Source organism: Coenobita brevimanus, chromosome 28 (genome assembly GCF_032717465.1).
Source record: "Coenobita brevimanus isolate Jiangsu-jjx chromosome 28, ASM3271746v2, whole genome shotgun sequence".
Taxonomy (NCBI): Eukaryota; Metazoa; Arthropoda; class Malacostraca; order Decapoda; family Coenobitidae; genus Coenobita; species Coenobita brevimanus.
In genome coordinates, this window is record NC_136981.1 from 9,618,103 (window position 1) to 9,632,550 (window position 14,448).

General features: G+C 40.8%; 1 protein-coding gene across 2 annotated transcripts in view; it reads left to right on the forward strand.

Moving 5' to 3' along the window:
• Cul3 (cullin 3) overlaps positions 1-5,464 on the forward strand; it is a 56,789-nt gene extending 51,325 nt beyond the window's left edge. The window contains exons 13-15 of one of the 2 annotated variants that reach the window (XR_013896483.1): positions 1,908-2,035; positions 3,589-4,782; positions 4,972-4,982. Coding sequence is in view for 1 of the 2 variants with exons in the window: in XM_080268610.1 (XP_080124736.1) it covers positions 1,908-2,035; positions 3,589-3,613 (153 nt within the window). In the remaining variant the exon portion in view is untranslated. Of the gene's footprint in view, positions 1-1,907; positions 2,036-3,588 lie in introns of both variants that reach the window. The other variant, XM_080268610.1, reaches the window with a different exon arrangement.
• Positions 5,465-14,448: the final 8,984 nt, after the last annotated feature.

The window sequence follows — 14,448 nt, forward strand, 5'->3', positions numbered from 1 at the left end:
TATGTCTCTTTTGTTCCTGCAAAATGTCTTAGTTACCGTATTAGAGAGAATCAGTCATAATTTTCTCTTTTTATCTAACCCCTTTTATTAATCCTTACCCCTATGACACACACGCATGCACGTACAGTCAAAGACAAAAATCGTGTCGCGGTTTTGTCCAAAGATTAAGTGCAACGCTTGAAACATTATGAAAGCTCTACCACAGTTACATGTTCGTGGTTGGCTAGCCTGACTTCATCAAGCTTCATATCTGCTGCTGATGGGATGACGGTATGAGTGAACCCTTGAAATTCCGAAGCGTTAACATCAACTCGCAAAAATTGCTGATTCCGAACTTCGTATGAGAGATGAAATTCCAATGGTTAGGCGATGATCTCCTGACATTTCACCTTACATCTTACCACAAAAGGTCAAGCAGACCTACTATACCATGGTATGGAGAGGTCAAGCAACAGGCATCCAACTAAGAGGAATATGAGAGGTGGCATAATCTTCCTTTATTTACGGGAAACTAATCCTGAACAGAAAGCTCCAACATTTGGTATAAGTATAACCATAGAAAGGTGGATTAGGATTTCAGGAGGAAGGCACAATGGAGAACTGTCATGTTTCAGGTCTTCCTCGATTTACCCCAACACTATAGGACCAGGAAATAATCACAACGATGGAAGCAGCACCATCAAAGCAGTGCGTACGGCATAAGAAACGAAGTGCACCTAGAATGAAGCACACGAACAGTTGTGCGTAGACTTCAGTCGTCGGGTTTATGTGTTCGAACTCGTCTGTAGGATTCAGTTTGCCAGTCACTCTAAAAGAAAAAAAAAATCAACTATTATAATAGAATAACTCTGTTCTCATGTGTTGAATACTATAGTGAATTTTGTTTTCCAACACTTTAATAATGTCCCGGGTCATAATTATCAACTTGATTAGCTAATTTACAGTCAGTAAAGATGGGTAACTGACTTCCGAACACCTGTTTAACTGAATTGTAATGTTGATAATGTTGGCATAAAAATAAAAGATGAGAAACGCTTCATCAATACTAAATAAAAACAGCAGTCAGATAGATTTAATAATTATGTAGATTAGTTTATTGTGGTAGGTGGGGGCGCTCACCATCCACTCACTCGATGTAGTGCTACTCTCGGGTGTCTGCCCTTTCCTCTCCATCCTTCTTTCCTTCCATTCTCTTCTGTCTTTCTTTCCTTCATTCTTTCCTTGTCCTTCTGCCTACGGGTGACTTTACACTCCCTCTTCTGTCTTTCTTTCCTTCATTCTTTCCACTTCCTTCAGCCTGTGGGTGACTCTACACTGAGTGACAAGCCAAATGGTTTCCTGTGCACCAGGAAACCATTTACTACGCTGGGTGGTAACCATATAACCAAATTTTGGCGCCTGGTTGTTTAGTGGGTAATTATTGCACTCCAGTCGGATTGAGCCAGTGAAGGTTTATATCCAAGGGGTGGATTGGGTTTATTGCTCATGTAATGCCACACAGGGATGAGTGAGGCTGGTCACTCTCATCTTAAATGTTGGGACCAACAGCCTAGCCCTGGGCTCCTACGCTCCTCATGGAGCAATGTAGGATTGAATGATGGATGGATAGATTAGTTTTGGTAAGTTACAAAAAAATATGCTGGCATCCACATGCTGGTCCTCTGGAGCAAATGGCAACTCGAGTCAGTGCTACCAACCGATCATTCGACACAGAGCAGACCTCTCCAAAACTACAGTCTTTCAGCAGATATTTTCACCATATTTCACGACACGACTTTTGTCTTTGCCCACACACACACACATATGAATAGCCATGTAGAATCATAGCATTGAGTGAAATGCTACTGTAAATGTAAAATGTTATTAGATTACAGCAGATAATAGCTAATAGTTACCTCATCTTGCAGCATAATAACCTAGTGGCTGAGGTCACTGATCAACTAAAGTCCCGCTTCCTACCGTCCCCAATACTTATCAAGAAAAGAATTGAGAGCCTCATTGAACGAGAATATTTGGCTCGGACGCCAGAAGACAGGTTAGTACTGTACAGTATGGCATGGTACATTTTACTATATATTGTTTCCTCATGTAAATATGATTTTCGTTTAAGGATGGTTGCCAAGAGAGTTTAGAAGTGGGTGGTAGTGGGAACTTTTATATGCTGAGGACTTTATTTTGATTGCTGAAAGTATGCAAAAGGCCAGAGAGAAATTGAAAATGTGGAAGGATGGGATGGATGGAGAACTAAAAGCTCATAATGGTAATATGATCAGTATTTGGGAAGATGGTAATGCTGTGTAACAGCATGTGTGTCCTTTTATAGTGTGTAAGAAGGGAGGTGAGAAGTTTTGCTCTGTTTACAGTTAATAAATGGGTCTGCACAAGCTTCATTGGTGTTTCAGGTAGACTGCAGGATAGGGATAGTTTTTGAGTATGTTTTGGAGGAGTATCTGAAATGTGGACAAGAGGATGAAAAGTGTTGATTGGGGAGATAGCCATTTGGCAGTGCATGGAGGAGTTTTGTTGTGGAAGAGTGGGTATAATAATAATGATTGTTCAGTAGTATTATATTGTATATGGTAGGATAGTATATAATAAAAAAAAGTTCAAAAATTACAATAGTTGTACAGTGGGATCTCCTAAATTGTGGTCTTAAGAGACTGGGCACATGCTGCAGTTTGAGAATTTCGCAATTTAGAAATAACTAATCTTATGGGAAAAAGTACTTATGATTCTAACATTTTGGAAAAGTAGCCCCCCATATCCCCAAACCAACATCAAACTGGTCACCAGGGATCTCTAACGACCTGGAAAAGAAAGTAGTGAAGTATTTAATGGAAATCAACAGTATTTTCAGATTCATAGTAGACTATGACTGACAACATTGTTTGAATGGGTGGAGGAGAGGGGAGGGGTTCTTTCTTATTACATCTAACTTCTGGTTGTAAGTTAACATTGGCTTCTTCTTCTTCCCCTTCCTCAAAGAAGTTAAGGGCTTCGGAGGGTTATGATCGGCAATGGTAAAAATTCTCATACTAGAATTTCAACCTGAATGAAGGTTTGTACAAGCTAGAACCTATAATGAGGTCCATGATGGAAATGTCCCTCCCAGCACTGATTCCCTCTTAAGGAATTCCTCTCTCCCAAGCCACTCCACCTTACCCCTACCCACCCATAGAGAGAGAGAGAGACACACACACACACACACACACACACACACACACACACACACACACACACACACACACACACACACACTTACTTACTCGTTCAAACATACCATAACAGATGTTAAAAAGCACATCGGGAAACCTTCGCTTTTGAGGTTGCAGTGGCGAATTACGTACAAGTATATATAATTTCCGCAGGTTACTGATCTTGCAAACTGTTGCATGCTGTTGCAGCATATTGTGAATTTGCAGTTTAGAAATGTGCGATTTAGGAGATTCCACTTTTTTTTTTTTTTATTTATTTTTCCAGCAAATCATTTTTCAACTCTCCTCTAGTACTGTATTTTTTGTTAATTTGACAGGAAAAGTTAAAATGATTGTGCAGTATTGTACTGAATTGTGTTTTTTAATGTTACAGGAAAATCTACTCGTACGTGGCGTGAACAGTAGACTAAGTATTGAAGCATAGCCAAGGCTGTGAAACCTCCCTTTGTTAGAAGTACCAGTCGTGCAGCCCTTGAGGGAGAGGGGGAGGGGGCAGAAAGGAGTTATAAAAGAGCCCTCAATGGATCACCTAGTCCACCTCTGCTCTCCTCGGCCCTGTGCGCTCTCTCTAGATGCTCACTCCACCCTCCGTATATTCTTGTTGAGCTGCGGCAAATGCTCGGACTCTTATCCCCACCCTACACGTCCCCTCGACCCGGGGTTACAGGGAGGAAAAAAAAGAGTCTCGGGGCTACCTACCACTCGCTTGGTCATAGTCCTCCATACTGGCAACTTGTCGTTGCCCGTGGGATTTGATTGAAACTGCTTAGTGGTGATTGGACCAAATAGTGACTCAGTGGTTACCAAGGGCGGCATTCTCGTCAGTCGAGGAGACTTCTTGGTGCCTCTTCCTTACTGGTTTATTTCCATGTATGGCACATGAATATTCTCTTGTATTTCGTTTCAGCAAATATTGTTAATATTGAAAACATGTAAATACTGTATCTCATAGCAGTGTATTTCATTGTGTGGCAGGTTAATAGTGTCTTATCCTTCTTTTATGCAAACTGTGTCAATATTATAAAAATACACACATCATCCTTACCAGTTTATTTCTACATATGACATGTTAATTGGTTTTATATTTCATTTGCATAGTCTGTGTCAATAAAAACCTCATCCTTGCCAGTTTACTTCTGCATACTGCATATTAATGTTTTCCTATACTGTTTTTTTTTTTTTTTTTTTTTTTTTTTAATGCAGTCTTTGTCAGTGTTTAGAAAATACAAATAACATTCAAGATGGTATAGTAAGGTGTAATAAGCAAAATAAATCACAAAGGAAGAGGTTCCAGAAAACCTAAATTGATGAAGATATGAGCCCCCAAGAATGCCAAAATAAATTATTTTGTGCAGTTTTCATTGAAAGTTGATACCATGTTGTTTAACACTTGTGATAAATTGGGTATCCATGTCACTGGTAACACTGATGCAGAAGAATGGGGAAGAAAAGAAACTAATAGGGACTGAAAGAAACAAAAACAAGAAAGAAAATATTAGGAAGTTGATAAAATAAGTAGTAGGAATTCAAGAAAGGAAACTGCATTAGCAAGAAGCCAAGACAGGAGGTAAAGAAAGAAACTGCAATACAGATACTGCAGTAGGAAAAAAAATAATAAATAAACTCAAGAAATTTTATATGTAATTAATCAGGAAACTAATAGGCATCCCTAAATGAAACTATATTAATAGGAAGCCAAGAAGTAAACTAATAGAAAGTGAAGAAAATTGATTGGAAGCAAAGAAAGAAACTACAGTTAATAGGAAGAGAGACACTAATAAGATGAAGATATGCCAGCCCTTTCGAGGTTTGAATTGCATAACTTGCTTGGTCTCAGTGAAGCCTGATGTGGAAATAGTGGCAGGCACAGAGCTAAGTACTAGGACATATTCTCATCAGCTTATGATGCTCCATAGAATGGCATCCTTTAAAATTTTTTTATTTTACACATACACCTGGTTATTTGGTAAGAGCATCAGTTGGATGGATAACATTATAAGAGAATGTTAAGATGCCAGATGCAGAAATAAACTCTTCCTTCATGATTTAGTCTGCATACTACCCCCATAGTTTCTTGTATGTTATTTATTTTGAATCTTGACTTCAGTTGCCTAGACATCATGCAAGAGAATGTCAGCATACTACTGTATACAGTAATTAAAAATAAACTGGTAAGGAACAGGTGCTATGGAAACTCCTTAGCTGACGAGAGTAAAATCCAAGTTTGTAAGTGATGCACTTGTTTCAAAATGAACCCCCCCCTCCCTTCTTTTTTTTATCATTTTAATTGCCACTCATACATGACACTTCAGCAATCTAGGTGGAGACTTTTTTTTTTTTTTTTTTTGCTAATTTATCCATTTCCCTAAGTAGAGGTCATCATCATCATCATCATTATCATCCGGACCTCCTTTCCCTCCCTAGGGCAGGGTGAGGTACTGATTTATAATTGGTATATTGCATTTTTTGCTAACCTAACAAAAATCCCTAAGCCCTTTCAGGTCAGTCAGTGGCCAAGTGTAGCCATATTGGAGGGTCAAGTTGACTAGTAATCAAGGAGGCTTATTCCTTATTACTGACATTGTGGGAGTGACCCACTTCCACCAGGTGAAAACAAACCGACCATAGCCTGAAGTACAGAACACTCATGACAGCCTTGACCTTGCAAGTGTTATCCTCAGATGCACCCCATTGTACTAAATTTTAACTATAATAAAGGATAATTTGCATTCCAGTGTAGAGGATTTTACTGTAAGCAGGTTAGGGTAATCATTGTGTGTGAATGAATGTAAAAGATGTTGGTTAACCTACTCCTGTAGTCTGTTCTGAATTAGAATTACACTCAACCACATGCTCACGCTTCCACGGTCATACTCGCTAACTTCCATCAACTGTAATTAATAGCAGGTGATGGAATTGGATTGATGGAGCATGAGCAGGTGTGAAAAGGTGAGAGTCATGGCTGAGTGCAAGACTAATTTGGAATGTGCTATAATACCCAGGCACTCATCCTGACATGTGTAGAAGTGCATTCATTTTCTTTTAACTCAAGAAATAGTTTGAAAATTCACCCCCACACTCAAAGGATGTGTGCTGTATTTTGTATCATTCTTGCTACCACAATATGATCTTACTGAACTTAGGTTGGACCTCGAGTTATTGAAGAATTAATGAAGGCTACATCTGTTTCCTCCAGTTGGGCAAGTTTACACAAAGATGAGTAAGAGCTAACAAACACAGTGCTGGTTGGAAGGGGTTTGAGAATATAAACAAGTGCATTGACTCTCAGTGAATTTAGTTTGCATCTGTTACTTGTTGACAATTATACTGTAACCACCACCCCTTCACTCTGATGATGAAGTTTATATTCTTACTACGACAAGATATTCAACTTATAAAGGGGTCTCTATCATCAGAGAGCTTATTTAAGGCTATATCTAATCCCTCCAGTTTGAAAAGTCTGTGCTAAGGTGTCTGAAGTTATTTAGAGATAGCAAGAATGAAATAAGAAAGTATGACATTAGACTAAAGAGGTCAGCTGTGCATGTAATGGTGGTTTTACTTAAGAAATTCATGTGGCTTTTTGAAAATTAACCTCTTCAGTCAATTGGCATAGTCTTGCTGCCTGCAGAAGATTTGTTTTGGCTTTGGGAGGGAAAGCAGGAAGTGAAGGAGTTAATGGAGATTGCTGCTAACCCATTTGCTGCAGATGGTTCCTCCAAAGTTAAGAGAATTGCCTGGAGGGAACAGGAATAAACTACAGAAAATCACGTCAGATTGAAGGGTTAACTTTTTTTCATTATGTTTAAAGATTTATGTGATAAAAGACTTTCATACTTTTATATGACTTTGCAGTGTAATTTATATTGAATTAATACATAAGAAAAAATGCAATGTAAGGAGAAGTTTGGTGCCTGTATATTGATGTGCCTGGAGTGATGATACAGTACATTCTAGCCTGACAGAGATCCCCAAACCTTTTCAGCTATTTTGATGGCCAAGTGTAGTAAGATTTGAGAGTTGATGCAACTTACCATAGCAACTCATTTTTATCTGATAACTAAGGCTCATCAGCTTTCATGGAACCACAACCTAGTGTGCAAGTTGTAGGAGTGGCCCATGCTATCAGCTGAAAGTAAACCGACTATAGTTCCTCTGCATCTCTGCCACATGCTAGGTTATCTGCAGCAGATCAAGGGAAAGTGAGAAATGGTAGATGACAGAAAAATCTGACCAAGTCTCCTCAGTATTCAGAAAACCTGTCTGAGAAAGTGTTGCACTGAAATAAAGAATTTCACGTGGAGGAATCATGCTTTTGCGTAGTAGCTGGGGGCACTTACCATCCACTCACTCAGTGTAGCACTGTTTTGGGTGTCTGCCCTTTCCTCTCTTCCTTCCTCCCTCTTCTGTCTTTCTTTCCTTCATTCTTTCCTCTTCCTTCTGCATACAGGTGACTTTACATTCCCTTCTGTCTTTCTTTCTTTCATTCTTTGCTCAGTGTGACCCTACACTGTGACAAGCCAAATGGTTTCCTGTACACCAGGAAACCATTTACTACACTGAGTGGTAACCATATAACAAAATAATGGCACCTGGTGGTTTACTGAGTAATTAAGACACTCCAATTGGATTGAGCCTGTGTAGGTTTATATCCAAGGGGTGGTTGGGGTTTATTGCTCATGTAATGCCACTCAGGGATGAGTGAGGTTGGTCACTCATCTTAAATAACCAACTTATCTAGCCCCAAGCTCCTATGCTCCTTATGGGGATTGGATGATGGATGGATGGAATCATGCTTTTGCTGCATTTTTTATGCTGAATTTGTGAATTTCATTGTCAGTTTTCCTTTTCACCCTCGTAATACAAAAAGAATCTTCAGAGGGTGTACAGACATTACAGTTTGATGGGTTAACCACATCAGTCTGATGACATCCTTATTGTCTACAGACAGTTTCATCAGCCTTTCTCGACTAAAGAGGTGAGATTTAGCCTTCATGAACCCCTTCATTGTTAGGGTGATGTCATAAATAGAATAAAAATCAACAGGTAGCAGCAAAAATACATCATTGACTTGAATGAGTTACTGCCTTCCCTCCTCCCTCCCCCCCCCCTTTTTTTTTTTTTTTTTTTTTAATTATTTCTTTCATCTTATGATGGACTTTTCAAGCTGGAGGAGTTAGATGTAGCTTTTCTTATCCTTTTTATTGCTGCCAATCCTTCTTAAAGTTGAATAAAATCACCTGGCAATGCTTGAAGATGTAATATACATCACTGTGTTGAAGACATTAACCCACTGTGCCCAGGAGACATCCTTTGCAGTTTGTTATTGCTGCTGTTAGGTGATTTTACCATGCCTAGGAATACTCTCTCTTATTGGAGGGGTTTGTTAAGGCCATCCTGGAGAGGGATGGTTTCATGTGGTGGCACCAATATACAGTAAGTGGCCGTTGGAGACGCATGGTTACACGAATGTCCCTCAGCTCGCTCTCTTCTTTACCCTCGGTGGCCTGCTGGAGAAAGCAATTTAGTCTGAAGTTCACTGAGTTCACACTGAGATGAGCCTGAGGTTGCAACTGCTACTATTAAAGCCATATCATACCCCTCCAGTTTGTAAAGTCTACCTGGTGAGTAAAATAATCTGCAAAGAGACGAATTAAATGAAAAAGGAAACTAGGCTCATTGGGTTAAAATGAGACAAATGCAGTAACAGTAGGACAGTATGAAGTTCAAGGAGCAGACAGAGGTAGACAACTGGGTGTTAGATAAGAGGAAGAAATAAAGGTCAGAAGTAAAAGAGAAAGTGGGGTAAGGGCTTAGGATTTGGTTTACAGTATGTCTGCCTTTTTTCTTTTTTTCCAGTCTGGTAATGTGTCTCCTAGGTTATTCTTGATATCTCCAGATGATTTTCTTGAGATTCAGCAAGAATTTTAGAACTGGAGGTGTTAGGTATAGCTGTAATTAACCCCTTCACCATTTAAGGATACTTCCAAAACTGTGTAAAATTATCTGGCAACAACAAGAGTAAAATAGACATATTGTACTGTACATTGATTGAAGGGGTTGGTTGATTTTTGTACACTTTTTTTTTCTTTCTTTCTTTTTTTCATCTAGTCTCTGCCAGATTTCTTTGTACACTTGCTATCATTGGAAGTTTAAGACAGGTTTTAAAAGAGTTATGTATTTATTCCATTAAATGAATGTCCAAAGAGGCATTCTTGTTCTGTCATTATTCCTTTTAAAAAATAATAATGATAATTATAATATACAGGTGTGCTCCATACCCCTTTCAGCTGCTGTGGGAAGTAGGCACTGGGAAAACATGTTCTGAAAAATTTTCCTTTAACACTGACAAATTTTTACCCTTTTTTATCAAGGACATATTTTGATCTTGTTATTACTAAACAGTTTTATTCAGCTTAGGGGAGGCGTATCACAGTGAAGGGGTTATTGATACCCATCTCCAACTCCTCCAGTTTGAGAAGTATATCCTAAGATGAATAAAATTGTACAGAGTTATCAAAAAACAAAATATATGTTATTGAACTGAAAGGGTTAAATGAAGGCAAAATAGCCACTTTTTTAAAAATATGCAAGGTTTTATGCACCTCATAACTAGTGACTGCAGTAATACTGTATATTGATGGTAAGTGAGGTCACCCATTATCCACTCGATGTTAACTGGATGGAGAGACGTTAAGGTGGCATCCACCCAGGAACCAAACCTCCACACTAATCCCCATGCCTTGCTGAGGTGAGACACTGTCAGCTACATGAGAACATCGGTTCACTGCACGGGACAGTCTTGCAGGGGCAGTTGCTTGCCTACGGTTGATGGGCCTATGCAGTCAGACAGAGTGGGGTAGTACAACAACAACAGCAATATATGAATTTTGTACATAGCGGTGTTGCACAACACTTGAGACCATTTGGGGTGGTGTTTCCTAGCCACAACAACCTACAGCCACTCCCCAATACAAGGATGAGCAGTTCCCTCTAAACCATACCTTACATCCCACACAGCTGCAAACCTAAACTGAAATTGACAAATCACAGTCAGGTAAGAGTCAAACCCAAGCCCACAGGCTGTTGGTCCATGGTGTCACCAGCAAACTTGGCTATTAGGTTGTGCAGGCAATTACACACCTCATTACACATAGAGTACTATGTGTATAATACATGTAGCATACTAAGATGGCCCTTAACCACTGAACAATAATTCTTATAGGGAAGGTTAAGAAGTAATGTGTGGGGACCTCTCAATCTGCATTACTTTAGAACCTCAGACAGGAAGTTGTTGAATGCTATGAAGAGTATAAGGGTGCTAAGGCTACAATGTGTGTCAGTGGTGAACAGAGTGAATTTTTCTGTCTGAATGTTCGATTGAAAAAGGGATGTGTCATGTCTCAATGGTTGTTCAATCTATATATGAATGGAGTTATAAAAGAGATACAAGGTAGGGCAGTGGATGTTGGAGCGGCCCTAGTGGGAGAGGGCAGGGTTTGGAAACTCCCTGTACTGCTGTTTGCAGATGATACAGTAAGACCTCACTATAACTGACTAATTGGGGCCCTAGCCGATATAATTGGTAGGTGCTAAGACTGTGTGTGTGTGTGTGTGTGTGTGTGTCTGTCTATCTATCTATTTGTCTATTGCCAGACGCATTAATTCCGTAAAGGGTGGCCACAAACAAATCGCCTCTATGTCGCCCTGTCCCCTGCCATTTCATTGCTCTGCTCCCATCTCACCCCCCCCCCTCTCTCATATACCTCTCCACTCCATCTCTCCATCTCATCCTTGGCCTCCCCCTCCCTCTCCCCCCTCTACCTCACTCACATAGACTCTCCTCGTCAGTCTCTTGCTCTCCATCCCCTCCACATGTCCAAACCACCTCAGTGTGTTTCTCCTAACGCTTCCTATCACACCCACATCCACACCACAACTCTCCTTCACTTCCTCATTCGTCAGTCAGTCTCTCCATGTGACTCCACATGCTTCTCTCAAATAACTCATTTCCACTGCTCTCACTCTTGACATCCGTCCCTCCAACAAGGTCCATGCATCACTTCCATACGTTAGAGTTGGTATCACAATACTGTCATGTAGTAGCTTCTTCACTTCTATGCTCACTTCCCTGTTTCTTATCACTGCTTTCAAGGAATCAGCAACCTTTCTTCCCTGATACACCCTTTCAAGCACTTCACCCTCTAAACTTCCATCCTTACTCATCACACTACCCAAGTACTTAAACGCACTCACGTTTTCCATTTCCTTCTCATCCAGCCTCACTGTACATTCACTGACTTCACTTCTCTCGAAGACCATAACTTTACTCTTCCCTACATTCACCTTTACATTCCGTTTCTTATACACTCTCCCAAACTCGTCCATCAAGCCTCGCAGCTCCCCTTCGTCTTCACTTAACAGCACAGTAGCCTATCATCTGCAAACACCAGTACAGGTAGTTTCCAAACACTGCCCTCTCTCACTAGGGCCACTCCAACATCCACTGCCCTACCTTGTATCTCTTTTATAACCCCATCCATATACAAACTGAACAATCATGGAGACATGACACATCCTTGTTTCACTCCAACCTTCAAAGAGAAAAATTCACTCAGTTCACTATCCACACGCACTGCAGCCTTAGCACCCTCATACATACTCTTCACGGCCTTCAACAACTTCCCATCTACTCCATATATTCTTAATACTATCCACAATCCTTGTCTATCCACCCTGTCATAAGCTTTCTCCATATCCATGAAGGCCGCATACAACTCATTCCCTTCTCTAGAAACATTTCCACTAAAGATCTAAGAATGAATATCTGATCTACACAACATCGTCCCTTCCTAAAACCTCCCTGGTCTTCTCCAACTAATTCCTCTGTTATTTCCCTAACTCTGTCAGTAAGTATCTTACCATATACTTTCCCTATGACACTAAGAAGGCAATGCCCTTATGATTACCACATACTTCGTTTTCCCCTTTTCCTTTGTACAAAGGAATAATTATACCTGACTTTCAATCCTCCGGGACTCTGCCTTCCTCCAAGGCCAATCTGCACATCTTCCACATCCATTCTACTACTATCTCTCCTCCATGCCTCAGCATTTCACCACACACTCCATCAATTCCTGGGGCTTTCCCCATTTTGACTTTCTTCATTGCTTCCACAACTTCCATCCTACTGATTTCTTCCTTTCTTCTCACATCCCTCCTTCTCCCAGCCATTCCCCAGCCACTTATACTCGCATTACTTTCATTATCTGTGTTCAACAATTCCTTGAAGTGTTCTCTCCATCTGCTCACTTTTTCTCCCTTCTCCACTATTAATCTATCATTTTTATCTTTCACTCCCCAGCTAACTTCTTTGGCACCCTATCTAACTTTCTTTATCTCTTTTCAAAACATTTTCTTACATTCCCTCCATTTTACATTCAAGTTCCTTCCAAATTCCTCATCCACTCTCTTCTTACTCTCTCTTACTAATCTTTTCACCTCTCTCTTCCTCTCTACATATAACTCTCTCTTCCGTCTCTCAACTTCCTCCACATCCCTGTTTCTCGTCCACTCACTACTGTATATGCTTTTTTTTGTCACAGCCTCTCTCGCCTCTTCAGTCCATTATCCTGTTTCCTGCACCCTCTCTCGTCTTCTCTTCACCCCACACATCACCTCACATGCTGCACAGATTTCTTCTGTTAATATCTTGCACACACCTTCCACTTCCCCCACCTGCTCCTGTCCATATTTACCCAATCGCTCCTCCACTTCCATCTTATATTTTGCCCTTTTTCCATCCTCTTGTAACTTTTCCACCCTCCTTGTATGTATAGCTTCCTCCTGTCCTTCCCTTCTTTTATTTCTCCATCTTATTTGGACTTTATTTCTGACCACCACCAAGTCGTGGTCCGAAAGTCCACTCCCCCAACCTCTATATACTCCTGCATCCATTACCCATCTCATCCTTTCATCCACACACACATAATCGACCACTGCCTTCCATTCATTCAGTTCACTACCCACCCTTCTCATCACTCGCCATGTATACCTGTGGATCATTTTGTGCTGAAGAGGGTATTGGCTATCACCAACCCATCCCGGCACAAATCTCCACTAAAGCACTGCCGTTCTCATTCAACTCTGTAGGCACACTCCACTCACCAACTACTCCATCCAACTTCTCATTCCCTACTTTTCCATTCATATCTCCAATAAAAAACACTCTCTCATTCCATTCAAACTTTTCCATGCACGCTTCCACACCTGTCTAGAACTCTTCTCTCACTCTGCTTGCACGATCTTGCGTTGGCGCATACACGCACACAATCGCCCACATTTGTAGTCCAACTTTCAATCATATCCACACAATCCTTGATCCAACTGATCCATACTGTCTTATATTCTCCTTCCATCTGTTACTCACAACAAGACACACTCCTTCTTTTGCCCTCTTCTTCTCACCTACTCCTGCGCATATACCCCATCCATACTCCCATTCTCTCACACTCTCACCTCTACAATTAGTTTCAGTTAACCCACATACATCCACTTTCGCACCCTCAATCACCTGGACAATCTCTCTTCCACCTCTTCATTTGCACCCTTTAATGTGGCTATCCGTACCAAGTCCTTAGTTCGGTCCTTGGTCGTCACATTTTGGTTAGTCCTGGTCCGAGGCTTCTTGTTCGTATTTTTAATTAGTTGTTCTCTAGGGTGGGGGGGCCCTAACCCTCCGCCAACCCATTCTCGTCACGTATCTTATTATTATTTTTTTTTTATGCGAGGAAGAAGGAACCAAAGGCCATGAGCCCGCAGTAACAGTTCCCTCCAAGAGAAAAACAAAATACAATAGAGAGCCAAATTCAAGATCCGATCATTTTGAGATGCCTGGACACACTACGTTTGAAAGACTGGAGATCATAGGCAGCAGGAAATACAGACAGAGGGAGACAGTTCCAGAGCTGACCTCTTGCATAAATGAAAGACTGGGAGTAACGGTTAACTCTTGCATTAGAGAGTTGGACAGAAAAGGGATGAGAGTTTGCTACCAGACGGGTGCTACGCGCCCGTCGAAGAGGTGGAGGAATGCAAGCAGACAGTTCAGAGGAGCAGTGACCATTAAAGTAGCGATAGAAAAGAGATAAAGATGGAACAGTGCGGCGAAGAGACAGAGGTTGAAGGGAGTCAGTAAGAGGAGGAGAGTTAATGAGACGAAAAGCCTTTGACT